The sequence below is a fragment of the Trichoplusia ni genome, chromosome 20 (assembly GCF_003590095.1).
Source record: "Trichoplusia ni isolate ovarian cell line Hi5 chromosome 20, tn1, whole genome shotgun sequence".
Classification (NCBI taxonomy): Eukaryota; Metazoa; Arthropoda; class Insecta; order Lepidoptera; family Noctuidae; genus Trichoplusia; species Trichoplusia ni.
In genome coordinates, this window is record NC_039497.1 from 1,987,340 (window position 1) to 2,006,096 (window position 18,757).

At 34.6% G+C, this 18,757-nt stretch overlaps 1 protein-coding gene across 1 annotated transcript; it reads left to right on the forward strand.

Annotated features, from left to right (window-relative positions):
* Positions 1–9,310: 9,310 nt before the first annotated feature.
* Positions 9,311–17,976, forward strand: LOC113503888 (keratin-associated protein 19-2-like). Its single transcript, XM_026886024.1, has 4 exons — positions 9,311–9,357; positions 12,615–12,783; positions 15,579–15,719; positions 17,547–17,976. The coding sequence occupies exons 1-4, from the start codon at positions 9,346–9,348 to the stop codon at positions 17,696–17,698; spliced, it is 474 nt and encodes a 157-aa protein (XP_026741825.1). The 5' UTR covers positions 9,311–9,345; the 3' UTR covers positions 17,699–17,976.
* The last annotated feature ends 781 nt before the right edge of the window (positions 17,977–18,757 follow it).

Consider the following 18,757-nt stretch of genomic DNA (forward strand, 5'->3'; position numbering starts at 1 on the left):
TATTGTTCACAGCTCTGGACCTAGAAGTCTAGTAACTTTGTATAATCATCGAGTAAACAGGTAAAACCCGAAACATACCAAAGCACGGGCAGATTTTTAGAAAGTCACTTCAAGCATGTAGGTCCTAGCAGACAACCACCACCCGATATCTCTCTTTCTCGTCTGCAACTGTCACCCAAACGTTTATCATCAAGATGTATTCCCCCAAGTTTACGATCTCAACTGTACCCACATACAAACCAACCAATTTGTCAGAGATCTAAACCACGGATCAATGCCCCATCAAAATGGAGCGCACTGTACCAGCGGTACACCTCGTAGTAATAAATCTCGGCGTTTTTTTTTTACAAAAACCTACCATTTATAAATCTCTTTGATGTAATGAAGAGATCACTGAATTTCTGTATGTAAATGGGAATAAAGCGTTTAAAATTAAAAGTAATTCTTTAATTCCAGCATTTTTTCTGACCCGAATATTTTATGAACATTGCTTTTATTTAATAGTTGTTCCTTTAGGGTGGACAGTGAAGATTTAACAAGGTTTTTTATTTGTTTTAAGTTTCATCGCGCTTTTTGTGGAATACACAATTCGTTTTAAGTCATCGTTAAGTCTGCTCTGTCAGTGTAAGGTGTGAAATGCCAAGTACAGTACCATAATATCTTGTGAGAAACAAAAATTGATTAGCAAAATGTACCAATGATTCTCTTCAATTGCTTATTTGTCTTTTGTCAGTAATTTTGATCATGTCCAAATCGTGATTCCTTGAATCCTTTGCAATACCTAATACCACTGACGTTCCGCTTATTTTTTACGATTTTATCTGGGAAACATATTTCTCAACAATGCAATACAATAAAGTGTTAATCATATTATTATACATAAGACCAATAAGAACGACCCTCAAAGGGTGTGTAACAAGAAGTTTTAGTGAGAAAACTTCCAACAATGACCAAGAGATGGCGCTGTCACAACTAATTATTTTTACTTAAAACAATAGCATGTTTTAGTATATTGTTAGTATCTGGGAAGAGAATGATATATGTGAGGCCACTGCGAAGGATTCTGTGCCATTCTTTTGTTTTATTCTAGGACTATTAAAGAAGTATTTTAGTTTGACACATTTTTTTGCCTATTATAAAATGCGTAATGATTTTAATACGAGTTCAGTTGAAAATTTCTGATCTAGCTCTACCATGCTGTTTTATTTATGCCAGCCATCTTTGTACAATTTTTTAACAAAATTGGTCAATCTGTTCAAGAATTAAGAGGTAACAAACGTACATCTCACACAAACTTTGATCTTAGTAATATTTATGTTACATGACTTTAACTTACCTACTTTAATTTAACTTTTCGTACACCGACATCAAACACAATAAGTACTTTTTGTGAGTAAGTATGCTTAAAACATAATTATTTTATGCTCCAAATGGAAACCAAACCCATAACCTCGTTTAGTCACAAAAACACCCAGCACGCCATTGGAGACAATCTTGACATAACACGTTGACATTGTTACGCCAACATAGATAACTTCAAATGGACAAAAAAAAATGTTCATGATCGGCATGGAGACCACAAGAAGAGAGGTCTGTCGTAGTGGACTGTATCCATCTATCTTCAATGAGGAGTACCTAAATCTCAAAATTTGTGCTTTGGAGTAAACCAAAAAGCTAACTATGAACATTAAATTTGGAATACTACGTGATGTAATGGTTATCATGGACACACTCAAAAGAATTAAACAGCTGAATTGAGAAAAAATTAGAAAGGTTACGACACGGATATAGTAACAACGGTATGGTATTTATATGGTATGTACGGTATTTATATATGGTTTTTTTTTGGATGAAAAATCATCAATGGGAAGCCTGGATGGATGGAAAAACCTCAACTTTGGGATGAGCGGAAGAGAGTGTTTGACTTTTCTGATTAAAATCTTCTCATGCTTGCAAGATCCACGCATGCAAGACAACGTCTTCGAGGTCGGTTACCAAGGAGACGGTGATACTACCTAGTGTTTACACGATGGTTGGTATGAGGATGAGAAATCTGGAAGTATTTAATACAGCCTTTGACTAGACAACGATACGATGGCCGAAGCAGCAAAAGAAAACTTTTTAAACACAGAAATTAGACCGTGGTAAGGTTGCAAATCCTAGATAAAAACTATACCAGTGTTAATAGCCAACCTTTATAAGTAATTGTTTTAGGAACACATTTTATTACACCAGTCATGCAGTTAACCTTGTATTCGCAAATTATTATTTTAATTAGTTCTTTGAGAAATTAGCGTAAACAAAGACAACCATATTTTAATGCATTTTTATTCGAATGAACCAAATATTTCGGACTTTCCAGCGTGATTACTCTCAAATATTTGTGTATAGCTAATGATGTATATATTAATCCGGTTTTATTACGAATGTCTCAAAAGTTTTCGTGGTATTATAGTGACGAAGGTATCTAGAATAATACCGTCTGATTAATAATCATATTATCTAATGAAAAAACAGCAATAAAGTCGAAACTAACTCGAATACTGAGTCATTTTCTAAAAATATAATTTATTACTTATTTTTTATTGTACTTATTACACAAATTAAGTGCAATATATTATTTTCTACGACTATACATCTTATGACTAATATGCTCCAAATAGTTATGACTTTGCCTAACTGCCAAAATTACGACCGCCAAAGGAAAACGTCTAACTCTTTGATTAGAGTCACTACTACTTAATAGCACTTCAAAATATTGTGTAAAATTACATAGTTTAGTCACGTTATTGTACGTTTTAATTGTATTTTGTTTGTTGTATATTAGCTAGGTTTTAAATGCTCTATGAGAGGTTCAACTGAAGCATTTATGAATTCGTCTTTTTTTGATACTAGAGGTAGCTTTCTTTTGGGAATAGGAATGTTGTTATGATGTTTATTATCATAAACCTCCAGATACTCCGAGAAATGCTGTTCTTTCCCACCACTACTCCCAAATTACTCGTAAGAAACTAAAAAGTAAAAACCCAAATTACAAACTTTTACCCCAAATACCACGGTAACAGATTAAAAAGAGATGCAAACGAACATAGAATCTGATGTGGCCAGAACTTACTTCATAACCATTGACACTAAAAAGAAGAAAAACAATTGAATCAGTTGTCACGTGTGATCACCAGAGCCGAACTCCAAGTTGAAGCATTTGACTGTACGAACAGCCGAGAAGTTGAGGTTATCATGCCAAACCCACTGAGCGCGACGTATCGCGGGTTCGATCCAATCGTAGTACTAGCATTTGTGCGATCCACGAATGCTCCCGAGTCTGGTTGTCTTTGTGCATGTGACATGAATGTTTGTGATAACTCCCGCGACACTAGGATTAAATTCCTCAATGCGGGAACCGTTTCTTTTTAATAGATAGATCAAACCTAGCCTGGTCTCATGTGCGAAGGACTTTAGTAATCAGTTTTTAAATTGTACTGAGTTACTTTATTCCTATGGCTGACACATCACTGCTTCAGTTGGATGCAGCCAACCGGTTCTGACCTCCGCCTGATGCGTTCCAAACGTGAAGGGTGCAGGATCCGAATTCAGCCGGACATCGACGAAAGATACACATATCACGCGATACCCAATAATTATGTTAAAGAATATAGATAATTATGTTAATAGTTTCAGTTTATTGTTTTAAAATGTTATACTCGCTCCGGCGAGCTTCATTCGTCGATAAAATAAGCCTATGTATGTGTTAATTCAAGTCTTCCATTCAAAATTATGTAAGATGTACCAAACATACATTACACACATACAAAAACACTCACAAACTCATTAATCATATTGGATGCTAATAATAAAATATATCTATTATTTTCTTACGATGAATTGACGATATCTTTAGACAGCTTTTGACAACGTGCCTTCATTATGGTAGGTATTAATGGTCACTCATCCATGGACCGACCGTATCAAGTAGCTTAACCTGTGATCGACTAATTTGCGCAGTTATAGCTTAGCCACGAGTTCCTCACACACTTAATAGAATATTACTTTAATATATGCGGGCCCATGACCTGAGTTATTTAGAGTAACAAAGCACGTTGCTTAACACCGAACTTGTTACAAATAGCACTTAGGTATACCTAGCAAGTATCAGGTATGTACGATTTTTTAGCTTATACTTCAGTAAACAATTAGGTAATTGTTGCTAAATTTTGCGCATACATTGAACTTGTGTAATTAACAATATGAACATACACAATATTTAAGGAAATGCTTTTTAGAGTTCCGCACCCTAAGTATCCGCTGTCCGTCCGTCATCTGTCACCAGACTATACCTGATTTTTTTTAAATGATGTTGTTCTGCTGCCACTTTAACAAAAAATATTATGAATTTGACGACCTCCGTGGTCGAGTGGCGTACGCACCGGTTTCAACGTGTCGCTAGCTCTGAAGTTCCGAGTTCGATCGCCGGTCGGGTCAATGTAAAAAATCACATTTCTACATTGTCTCGGGTCTGGGTGTTTGTGGTACCTTCGTTATATCTGAATTCCATAACACAAGTGCTTTAGCAACTTACTTTGGGTTCAGAACAATGTATGTGATGTTGTCCTCATTTATTAAAAAAAAAAGAATATGATTGAGGATCGACTCGATCGAGATCGAGATTAAACAATGCTTGGTACGGTCATAAAGTTGGTACATGACAAATAGATTGCAGGTACCCAATTATTTGTAAACCAATATGTTTATCTTTCGCCTATTTGTATGGAACCCTCTTTTTCGTTAGTCCGACTCGCACTTTAAATCGCATTTTTTTATTTCTTCCTTCTAATTCCCTAGAACTTTAAAATTGTTGTTACATCATAAACCTCCAGGCTACCACGACTGAACTACAATTATCATCGTTAGCTAAAGTTAAGTATTCCTTTTTAAAATAATAACAATAATAAAATGCTATTACTAGTTACAAATCGGCACGTGTATCTATTTAGACACTACACAATAAATATATCTGTATCATATTTACATGTGTAGGAAATATAATTAATATTTTTAAAAAGTATTAAAAATCTCTCGTCTTATTTTCGTACTAGATTTGGAAACTGGTGTCAGAGTTATTTTAATTAGCCCGTAAGTATCAGATACATTCGTTAAACCCCTATTCCAAATATACAGTACTGTTTTTTTTACGAATCTCCTTTAAAGTTTTTAGAAATCGCATGATTACGAACCTACGACCTCCAACTTGGCAGTCCAACGGACATACCACTGGGCTATCATTGCTCATTACAATTGATCAATTCTCTCTTGAATCAAGAGGTTGATAGAAGAGGTGTGAAATCATCCCACTAACGATGTAAGATTTAAGTCACACAAAAAAAAACCCTTGAGGTTTTAATCGGTGATTTAAAAATAAAAATTATAACAATATTTCTTTCATTTTAATGGAAAGAGTACTTGCGTTAGTTTGTAAAAAATGACAAAATAACATAATTGATTTCAGACAATCATAATGAGTGCATGTAATAATTAATCACTAGACCGAAAAACAGACAGAAATCGAAAAATAATGACAGTATTTAACACAAAGGGTATTGAACTCAAAGCAAATATAACATCCAAATACAGCACAAAATACAGATTTCCTTACAACATTAGCGTAGGAAAACCATTCCGTATTAGTCGTTCTAATGCCCTAAGTATCCTTATGTGCGCAATCCTATTACTAAAGGCATAATAGTAATAATACAAAATTAGGTTTGTCTGTTCCACTTTTCAGTGTGCGTTGTCGATTAACTAAGAGGAGGTACAGTCGAAAACAAAAATTGAGCAAGGTTTTTTGTGCATTCAATGATGTTTTTGTCATTTGAGGGTAGCTGGTTTGGTAAATATAGTCAAGAAGAATAACTGATATTTTTTTAGGCGTATTTGTTGTCAAAGCCTATAATGGTAGAGCATGAAAAAATGGTTTTCTTAAATAACAAAAGAGGGACCTGGGACAAGGACCTGTCGTTGCAACTCCTATCAGCCTAGATTTGAAATGAAACCAACGAAAACCACCGGGACATTAACTGTCCCAGGGGTAACGAAATTAATCAGAAATAGTAAGAAAACAAATATTTCACTTCCTTCCATAACAAACGGGAGACAAAAAGAAAGAAATAGCTAGCCTTAGCAAAAAAAAAAAGAGATTGAAAATTTAATTAGACCTAGAGTCTACCACTACGTCTTAAAGCTATATTATTACTGTGGGGAAACGAGACAGCACATAACACGGTATAGAGCCGTGATAGCGGCATCTCACTTCCACACTCTCGATACTGTTACTTAAAGCAATATCGGTAGGACCTGTTCACCTTTATGTTCCGCAAAGGCGATACTCCGTGTAAACCCTAGTTTCATATGTGTACAATACATTCATTGTTTTAATTACAAAACCTGCGATGCAATTAGCTGATACAGTTCGGAATTATAGGTTGTAAGCAAAGAGTTACGTCACTCTGTGATTCATCTCGGTGTTGCAAAAGTTATTGGTGTTCACAGGTGTGGGGTATACCTTTGAAAAAACGATTAAATTGAAGTATGAGAATGTATAAAGTATGTTGCATGAAAAGCAAAGGAATGTAGAGACACACTGCATTATGATGGATCCAAATATTTCATATCGTGTTGATGATGATGATGATGATTTCATGTTATTGAGAGCACGGGAAATTATTTTTCAAATCATAAAATGGTTTTGATCATAAAGATTTTATTTCAAATGACCCTTTATACACTTTGAAAATTTCAATTTCAATGCAAATTATTGTTCTACTCGGGGACCAAACCCGCGACACGACGCGCACAGAGGTGTTAGTGTGTGACCTACACCATTCAACCATCCGTGCAGTGCAACTACATCAGATAAAACTAAAATTTCGATTTTGTATCAATCATGATACTAACAGGTTATTGTATGTTCACAGGCCAATTGGCCAGACAAAGTGACGGCACTTGGACTAAGGCGGTGACAGAATGGTGCTCAAGGCAAAGCAAAAGAAGCGACCGTCATCCGGGACTCAGAAGGGTTCACGATATAGTTAAGGTCTCCGATCGAGTCTGGATGAGGCTGGCACAGGACCGTAGAATTTTACTCGAGGAAGGGGAGGCCTGTGCCCAGGATTATCAGGATAAGGGCTTTGGTGATGATAATGATGATTTATCATGATTGATACTCTCAGGGCCCTTAATACAATTGACTTGACTACTAACACCTAATACACCCAATTTAAAGTAGCTAATGTTATGTAAATAACATAAGTATGATTCATGATTCATTCAAGCAGAAGTAAGGCCAATCTCATTATGCTGACGTATTTCTCAAGGTCACACGAAAATACAGTAAAAGTCTTCGTGAATGATTTCCTTTGTTTTTTTTTTGGCGTTTGGGTAATGAATAAACAATTAATGCACACTTGTAAAGATTTTAGAAGGGTGGAATTTAAGGGCTTGGTTTTGGAGATATTTTTTTAACATCATGCTTGTGTTGAGATACTCAGATGTAAGATGAAGATAAATTTAATTTGCGAGAATGATGACGTAAATTGAAAACGTGGTTGTTGTCACCACGCCAAACACACACGGGATCGATGTGTCGCAGGTTTAAACGCCGGGTAGGAAAAGCGTTTGTCTGATCTACGAATGCTTGTCTTGAGCCTTGATGTAGAATGTGACTCTAATGTTTATAAAAACCCCCGCGACACAAGACTTCAATTCCTTAGTGCTTGAGCTGCTTTTTTTATAGAACACTTGTCTTGTCTAATACGCTCTGAAGAGTTAATTAACTAATATACCAAGAAACACTTTACACATTAAAACGAAAAATAATAAAAATGCTGGAACAAGACTCTTAATAAAGAACGAATTCATCAATGTCATTGGTCCCATTTTAACTACAACACGGAAAAAACTTACAATATAACAGGACTTTTTAGACAACATCGTCGTATCAAAAATCAGGCATCCGTGTAAATGTGTCACTCACCATGATATTACAAAAATAAAATACCTACTTTTACAAGACCATTTTTTCTTTTGATTTTCAGTCACTTTACCAAGGAGCACACTTTATTTCATTTTATTATTTTTCAGCCGAAATATCGGACGCATGAGTAAACTGTTGCAGCAGTAAATAATGAATAGTTCTCACTAAAGAATATTGAACAATAATAAAGAGAATAAATTAAAAATATCTCATTAATAACAAGTAACAGTATGGGAAATACACATAATAATAACGTAATTACGTACTCCCCAAATTATAATTTTCCCAAGACATTTGAAAACCCACATTAGCATACTTTTAAGTCACCGCCATTCAAATCGAGTAAACCAACCTCTTTTAAACTTGAACGCTTAAACAAATAACGTTTAAATCTTTTATAAGCAAATTAAATATCGCAACATCTTCTCAGGTGGTCGCAGATGTACAGAGACTTAAATTCAGGTACTTATGATTCATAAAAAGTGGTTTACACGCCAAACCTACTAAGCGTGACGTATAGAGGGATCAATTCCCTCGTAGGACAAGTATTTGTATGATCCATGACTGCTTGTCCTGAGTCTGGGTGTCTTTGTGCTTGTGACTTGAAGCCTTCTGCGAGACAATGATTAAATTCCTATAAGCGAGAGTCGTAAAAAATTACTTTGATTTTAGATTCTTATTTTTGTATAATAAAAAGAATTTAGTAAGTTAGTGAGTCACTTATCACATATTGATTAAGTATAAAGTGTAATCAGATACACACGATCCTACATAATTAGCTTTAGAAATTCTCTAAAAGTGTACCTAATGAAGTCTGTAAAAAATTTAGTGACAAAACCAAATATGTCACCAGTTTTAGAACTTACTTTTGAGAATTTAATCTCCAGCACTCAGTAAAAGATCCGCGATTTTCTTTAATTTTCCCCTTTCTCTACCTACTATATTTCAAGACATAAAATATTTCGTAATTAAAAAACATACAATATATTTGCAAATTTCCAGTTCACAACATTTCTAAGCCGATATTTATTGCCTGTACGCTCTACATACAAGCAATCAAAATAATATTAATTTATACAGCATTAAACAATTGACTCTACATTTTTTTTTACCTCTTTAACATAAATACACTTTTTACACGAACAATAAACTTAACTACTTTATAACTAATGTGTTAAAGAATTTCCTTCATCCCTGCCCCATCCTTGGCCGTTGGAAAAATGTAAAATAATTGAAGCAAACACTGGCGGTCAGCGTCGGTATATAAGCGCCGTGCGCAAGAGTCGAACATCAGTTGTTGCTGAGAACTTGTATCCAACATGAAATTCTTGGTAAGGGATCTTTGTTTTATTATTTCGGGTTTTGTGATTTGTGTGTTAAATATTATGAAATAATGTTTAAAACGAAAAATTATATTATTGATTTTTTTTTTCTATTAATTTAAATAATAACGTACAAAATGTTTCTTATGATATCAAAATCTAAAATATATTATTTATTATCTAATCTGTTCTTTCCTCAGATTAAAGCTTTGTTAATACCTTTTAAATAGAAAAAATCAGCACATGCTATGTACAAAATTTTACTAATTCAAAACCTTATTATTTTTTAGTCAATCATTTGCATAATACAAAATAGACCCTTAATAGAGCAATATGACATGTAATTTAATTACTAACATGTGATTGACAGGCGTTTGACATGTACTAATTTTGTCTAGTTCCCCCTTTCTATATCTCGTGCTTGAGTAAGTTTAAGTGACTTGAATATGCCTATTTAAGTCTATCTGTTTATGTACCTTTAAATATTTATATATTTGAAATAACGTTTTTGGTAAAACAAGTTCGTATTGTTAAAACAAAATATACGTGTACTTATATTCCTTAAAATAATACATTCGATGCTATACTTAAAATCAGGATTTTCAACCGAAGTTTTGTAAACATCGGCAAAGTGCATTTTCCAAACCAAATTACTAATTAAATAATCGTGTCCACTACTTAATATTTTGTATGCAATAAAATCGCAAAAATAAAAAAGTGACTACCAAAAATCAACATTCTTATGGAGTCCTACGTACAGTTATAAACCACGATAGCCTCAGACTCTACAATATCTTAACTCATATGTAGCGACTATTAAACCTATACAAATACGTTTAAATATTTCCTATCATTAAACCTTCATACAGACCTCATGTCTAAGGCACATTGTCCATAGTATTGACACACCCAACTGCCATGGCATAGGAAATTGCATTCGCCCTAGATCGCAACACAAATTATACCTTACCATGCTTAAGGAATGATTCATGCAAGAAATTGTTAGCCCGCAACAAAATAATAGATGTCAGTGTAACATCATTTGTCGGTTTCATTGATCGGTAATATTCCGTGTTGGTAATGTAGATATAATTAGCTAGATAATGTCACAATATTTACTAATTTCTTGTAATGCTGCCCTGTTTGTATTTAACTTGCGGATGGGCTTTCAAAGGCAAAAAAAATTGCTGTCCCGCCAAAAGACACAGTAGTTAAACGATGTCAATGTTCATATGTGACTCAAGGGTTGTGTTCATGTTTTGCGAAAGTTTTACAAACATTCAATTCACATGCACGCATTCGTGGATCAATGCTTGTCATAGGGATCGAACCCGCGACACGTCGCTAAAATTGGCGATGACGTTTCCAACTCACCTATTCGTGTGTTCAGTATAAGTCTATTTGAATTTAACAACTCATTTGACACAGTGATACAGTATTTGTGCTCTACAATCCATTCTCCTGAAGCAACACAGTACCCTGTAGTGATCCTAAGAAGTTGACTGGTATATTACAGTTAGTTTAAACCCTAACAGCAACACTTAACATAACAAGTAGCCAGTACTAGAACGTTTAACATTTCGACTCCATGGTTTAGCCTTTAACTGGTCTAGTTAAGTTAATGTATAGTTTAAACTTAACTATCGGATCAAATGCTTGTCCTAAGTCTGGGTGTTATTTGTTTCTTGTGAAACTCACAGAACATGGAATTTATATTGAGGAAAGTAAAAACAAATTGAAATGCTTTGTTTTTTTACTTTCAGTAATAATAAAACAGATGTTGCGTGTGCCTGTCATAAAATGAAAAAAATCTTCTGTATTAGTGATAAGGGATGACTAGGACTGGGTGGATTTGAATTTCATTTTTCTCTATTCTTCCTAATCTATCGTTAATATTAAAATAATATGGGTTGTAATCTTGATTAATACTGGTTTATGGCATATTGATTTGATAAAAATTGAACTTTATTCTAATGTAGGCGTGGTATATCATGATTCGTTAAATATATTGTAGAGATGATTACTATATTTTAATTACTTGCCACCTATTATTTGATATATCGTTTAAGGCTATGAAGAAGAATAACTTGTATAAAGGACTTAATAAGAACCAAGATGACTACACCTCATGTATTTAATTACATTTTTGGTTTGAGTCATACATTTGAATTAATAAAGCGTCGATTAAACTAACTAAAAGAACTATAATAATACGTTTAAAACGTTATCGTAACTAAGAATCAAATCAAATACCTAAAAGCACTTAATTTTTATTCCGTTTATTATAACCACATTTATATTTCCTTTGCTAAATTACTTTTAAAATGGTAATTTCTGACGGTTTCTTTAGTTTAAGTTAATTAACAGTTTAGCATATCGGGGAGGGTAAAGTTTGTTGTTTTGTTATAAACTATTTAATTTCTAGTTATTTAAAAATATAACGATTTCATAAGTATGCTTAATTCTCCTCAAAACTGAATGCTGTTGAGGAAAAACATACTGAAAATCTGGATGACAAAATCTCTGGGCTTGGAATGACAAAACCCTAATTCTTTCTCTATGCGAGAAGAGTTATTAGTTCAGCTTATTAATTCTTCAATATTTGACTAAATGGTATACATATATATCAGGTACCGTTTGCAATCTAACAGTATCGTATCAAAACTAACTATTGCGCTAAAACGACGAACAGCTTAATACTGAATTGTGTCGGTATCGCAACTTAGACAAATTATTGACTGTCGTAAATTAGGATTTCCTTCAGACACATAATGTCTGTTGCTAATCCGGCAATTTAGTACTACTAATGTATTAGTGATAGTTTGTACTAGAAAATGTTAACACACCCGTTATCACAAAGAAAAATACTGTAATGGATTTTATTAAAATAAGAATAAGGACTATATAGAGAAGCTTGTGGCTAAGCTATAACAGCATAAGTGAGACGAACACAGGTTAAGTTACGCTTGATGCGTTTGGTCCGTAGATGGGTGACCATCTTTGTCATAACGAGTTCCACCGTTTTTCGGAAGGCACGTTAAATTGTAGGTCCCGGCACAAGCTTGAAAGTCTTACAACCAGTCTAACCAAGGGGTATCGTGTTGCCCAGGTAACTGGGTTGAGGAGTTTAGATAGGCAGTCGCTCCTTTTAAAACACTGGTACTGAGCTGAAACCGATTAGACTGGAAGCCGACCCCAACATAGTTGGGAAAAGGCTAGGCCGATGATGAAGAATAAGGACTAAAATAACGTTTTCTTGTCTCCAGATTGTCCTTGCCGTAGCGATGGTGGCGGTCTCCGCCGAGGAGAAGAAGACGGAGAAGCGTGGCCTGTCTGGTCTCGGCTACGGTGGTCTCGGCTACAGTGGCGTCGGCTACGACGGCCTCGGCTACGGCGGCTATGGCGGACTCGGCTACGGCGGACTTGGCTATGCTGGTGAGTTTTTTTTTCGATCAAAATTGAGTTGATTTCTTGGCTCTACACTTCATGAGCCCCGTTGCAAATATTACTTAGCAGAATAGACAATCTTAGACCCTACTACATGTCTTAATTATCCGTTTACTAATACATTACGTTAACTGACTGTTTAGACTGTCAACACTCTAAAACACCTAGTTAGGTCTACCATCGATGCAAAAACAAAAGAAGGGAATGTTATTTTACAACAACTAAAAAACAAATTCAGTATGAAAACATCTCCTACATATTCTTTCAGCGTCCATATTATCATGTATTACACACGCTAAGCAGAAAACAAACAAGAATAACATACCTAATCGAAGACTCCATGAAATTTCAAACAATTGAACTCAACCCCGTCGGTTCAACTTTAAATTGGCCCAAAGCTTCACTAAGACACGTGACCGGGGTTGAAATTGAACCTCTAGCGGGTTCAATTTTGTTCACTCGAGACACTTCAATTTTGTTATATGTCTATCTTGATTTCGATAAGAACTTTTGTGTTTTAAATCGATTAAATTATAATTTTAGTAGTATGATTTGAATTTGGCTCTATTTAAAGCGTCATATTATTTTTATAGGAGGTTGTTACTCGGAATAATATGATTACAAATCTAAATAACAGAAGTATCATACGGACTGAAATGCAGTATCACCACAAAAGCTTCCAATTAGATCTTTATTACCCTAACAATAAAGTCGTAAAGGACTTACAGAACAATCAAATGAACTCACTCGGACGATTAGTTCCTCGTTTATATCTATAAATTTAAAAGCGCTGAGCAAACGGCGAACAAAATTAACTGTCATTAGACGAACAATAAAATAGCGCTTCACTAATAGAGTTCCTACGAGAATGCAGAGAATTAGTACTGTTTTCAAACGACTTTAAAAAAGGAGGTCTTCAATCTATCTGTTTTTTTTTAATATTTATTGCCTCAGGACTTCAGAGTGGATGAACCAATTTCTGGTGATCCTTTTTTCAATGAACGTGAAATTGCTGTCATTTTGTAGTCATAAAAACCTGTATCAAATTTGGTTCCGTAGTTTTTAGTTGAAGTCCGTTGTACGTTTTTGTTGTTAAAACGTTAAATAACAAGTCTGAGTAAGGCGTTCCTTTACAGTAATAAGATCGATGAAATAAATTGATCTATCTGTGACTAATGTAATCCTGTTTCAATATAATTTAAATTACATTTATTTGTGAATTGTTCGTAAATTGTCCTTAAAGAACACATCATTAAGGTTATGGCAATAAACTGTCATTTTTAGTAAAGGTAGGCATTTGCCTATAAATTAATGTCCCTGATTGAATTAATTGTTAAATTACCAGTCGCGTGATCATCATTATTTACTTATTATTTACCAATTTTCGTGTAATTCTTCGATGAATAATGACTTTGTGTATGCTTAAATAATTGGTTATTGATTCAAACAGCCAACGTAGCTATGTCTAATACTAATTGACAGAACATTGACAATTGTCATTCTACAACATTGCAATTGTTTCGTAATTCAAATTGTAAAAAAATACAATTGAACGCACATCCGGGGCTAAAGTGGTTTTTGTACATTTTTTCTAGAAAACAAATCAGTGTGTACACTCAATTAAGTCGAATATTGGCTATTTTTTATAGAAAAAAAATATCTTATAAAACGACAATCCCAATAATTTTGTAACGCATGACCAAATTCTATGATTGTATGAGTCAGCGAGTCGGCTATTATTATTTTTTTCTGCGTCTCCATTCAATTGAAAATTGACAAATATCTCGGATAATATCGGAGACAAAAAGTTAGCGTTCAACGATGTCTATAAGAAATAAATACGTGATTTTCAAAGAACTTGAATATAAGCTTGAATGGAGCTTGGCTTTTAGGAGTTTAATAGGTGAATGAGAACACATGAAAACCTTTCATCACCAATAATATCGTTATAGTGTATTGTATTGTATTGCAAATGTTATATTTTTGTAGCCTGAAACACACCTCTATTCATATCGATGGACTTACATGAAAACGATGATTTTCAGTGTCTCTAAACATAATACCAGATCACTTATTTAAAGGGATAAAACTACAACCAATAATTGCTTTAAAAACCCCCAATAAATCAGCAGCTCTCTTGACTGCGACGGAATCACTGAAGCGATTTCCGCACAAATCCAAGTTCAATTCACTTCACCGATCATTAAGCTGCAGTTAGTTCATCAATCTCAATAGCAACCATTACTAACCCTAAGAAAAGTTAAAACAGAGAAAATTCTATCAACGCCTCTACCACTACATTTTAAAGTAAGAATTTAATTCAAGTGGGAAAGAGAGAGTGCTTTACAAAGTTTAGAGTCCCGTCTCTTTCTAACATCAACAACAATCTTGCTTTAAGATTAGATGGTATAGCCAGTAATCCATTGTTTCTCCAATGTCACAAGTCGATGTGAGAAACACAGGTCCTTGGCACACTAGGCTATTGTTAATACATGTAATTTTATGTTACATTATAACAAAGGTTAACGACATTCGTTTTCAACTGCCTTATTTCCGTGAATTATAATATAGACGAAATTATATTGTTTTAAACGAATTATTATTTAATTCTTTAAAAGAAATAATTAAGCTAGTCGTTTGAAAGATTTGTTTACTTTATAAAAACAAACAAACTGACGATTGATGAGTTTTAGGTAGTCTGTGCTTTTAACGTCAATAAAATATAATAAGTTCATTATAAATATGGATTCACTTGTTTATAATCAATTGTTTTTGTGCCCCAGGTGCACCAGTAGCGGTTAGCAAGGTTGCGTACACCACCGCCCACGGCGGATACGGCGGCTACGGCGGATACGGCGGATACAGCGGCCTCGGCGGATACGGCGGTCTTGGCGGATACTCAGGCCTTGGCGGTTACGGTCTTGGTAAGTCTTAAATTCAATGAAATAAAGTTCCGTTTTCGTTCATTGTTTTAAGACAATAGGTTTAGAAAGTTATTGTACCTAGGTTTTAGTTTAGGTCATTCAGGGTTAAATAGCATTAGGTTCAGAGCGGAATTACAGGTGAATGGGTTAACAATACAAAGTATCTGAATATAAAAAGTATTGGCTGAAGCTATATTGCATTTTACAAGGCAGTTAGAAAGCATGTGAATTACAAACTTTTCTTGAAGAGTTAGGGTAGGTGTGTGTATTTTTTAGCTCAATAAAGTTGAGACTATATTGATAGCCGACTAGTAAAAGGCTAGACTCTGTGCGCGACTTTTCGGAGTTTGATCTTGGTGTAGTACCTACCTACAAGCGCTTGTGTGATTCAATACTTGTCTAGGTGTATCTGACGAATGCAAGTGACTTGAATTGTTTTTAAAGGGCGACTCAATGTATATTCCATACTGCGGGGAAAATATTTTAAGTGAATCAACAAAAATCTCACATCCACTGCGATGACAGATGTATGTCAACACCCATAATTACACAATAAAAAAGAAAACAATGTAGCCTTGGCAGCCAGTAATCAAGATTACAAACATGACATGTCTTGAATACGGGTCCCTAAAAACGTGGGAACGCGAATCAAGTGTAAAATTACGTTGAATAATAGTGATTTTTATCTTAAAACACAATACGAGTATTGTTCTTTGCAACAATAATATCAATACTTTATATTTTTAGTATTGCCTCCAATGGAGGCAATATTCAGTGGCGTGCATAGAGATTTTATTCAGGGTAGGCAAAAAAATCGGTCAAGTAGGAGTCTTATTCGCTTCTCTCAGATTTGATATTTGGTCACGTATCAAATTCATGACCGTACCAAACGCTGCTTAACCTCGATATTTCTCGGTAATCTGTGAAACTGTTCACTCACTATATAACTATCACGGTTAATGCCTACAGCTGAAAGACAGAGGGACAGTCGGCTAGGCGGTTGTGCGTAATGTGAGTGTTAAACTTATGCACGATAGCCCTCCATGATCTTAAAGTAAGATTGTGGAAGCGAGAGGCTGCTCTGCAACTCATATTATGCTGTCTCGCTTCCACAAGTGATAGTAGATCTGACTTCGATGTTTGTTACTTAGGCATTCGCAATAAGTTCAACTCCGCGCATGCGCTCTGTATTGTTAATTAGTTTGTTTTCTCAGTTAGCCGTCGGAATTATATTCATAGATCAGAATATTTGCTAAAGGGTTGTTTGCTAAGGGATAAACAAACGCAATGTAAATGTAGGATTACTCGAAATGATTTTTTATTATAAACTAGCTGTTGCCGCGACTTCGTCCGCGTGGTTAGAAGAAATTGCGACTATAACTTGAGATTTAAACTATCTTATCTCACAAGTTGGAATCGAACTGCACATGATGTGCGAATTTTATTATAATCGGTTAAGTGATTTAGGAGTCCATTGAGGACAAACATTGGTGACACGAGACATATATATTAAGACGAAAGGGATCGTTCCAGAATAGTACAGAAATATGACAACTTTTAGATAATTTCCTAAATCTTTTTGAGGTTTTTTTATATGTTCATGTGAGAAGGTTATTAATATAATTCATTATATTACGAAATATTAATATTCATACAAAGTTGAGTTATTATCCATATTACAATACCTACATTTCATCACTGTGAAAGGTTAGGAACTCACTCACACATTTGTCCCCGAAGTGATCTTATACTTCTTAGTTAGCAAATAAACATTCTTGATCATTTCTGAATTGAAGCAGCTATCTCTAATGATTTTTTTTCTTCCAGGCTACGGTCATGGCGGTTACTACAGCGCCCCCGCTGTCAGCTACGCTAACCAGGTCGCGTACGGCGGATACGGCGGATACGGACACGGTCTTGGCGGATACGGCGGACACGGCGTCGGATACGGCGGTCTTGGATACTACGGACATCACTAAACCTCGCGCACGACGAAATGTTCAAATTTTTTGATTATTTTTTTCAACTTATACTTTTTAATACTCGACGCAATCGACTTTGGGGTTTAACACCAAAGTTTTTAATCTGTGATCAAATATTGGAATATTTTTTGTTGTTTCATAACTTTATTTTGTGTTAATGGGGAAGTTAAACCCTTTGTCTATTGATTGAATATAATTTGGGCATTAACGCCCGTATTATACAACGAAATATATGCGAGTCTTTGTAAATATCTAAATAAAATAATATAAAATCATATTGTCTTTTTATCATTTATTGGATTTGTATAATTGTGATATAGCCATTACCAGTGTTATATAGAAAGTTCATGATTACACAAAGATAAACATACACAACACAGATGTAAAGAGATTTAGCGTTAAATAAAAAAAGATTACATAAAATCGCTGTGCCTAAAAATACAAAAAGTTCGTGGATAAAGTAATTCGGAACAGTACAGTTGAAAACAGAATCCTCACGATTAGCATCTGACACAAAACAAAAATCACAATTGTATAACGCCTGCCAAAAAATAACAAGCAAATGTGTAGAGCTGCGGGTTTGCGCGGACTTTTCATACCGGCGGACAGATTATACGTGCTCGGAGGTATTAATTGAATGGTTGAAAGTTATATCACTGTATGAATTAATACTAATTTGTTAACTTAATACTTGAAGCTACGGATCGTCTCTAGCTACGTCAATCAAAACTGAAATGGTGAATATGTCTGCTGGTTGTAGCAAATACATTATAAATGTAATTAACAAAAAGTGAACGTGAAGTCCGTGCTTTACACTATTGTAATATGGCTTTATAAATAATAACATTATTATTGCATCAGTTCAATACCAAATCTTTAAGATCGGTGGCAGACAGTAAACCCACAGTTTCCACTGACGACGGGCCATCTAAAACAAAATAAACTTATTGTATTAAGTGATTGGCAAAACACAAAGATTTAGAAAAGTGTTCTTGAACAAATGTTATAATTCGTTTAAAAGAGTCAAACTTACCGATTGGAAACCAGTCAGTTGGA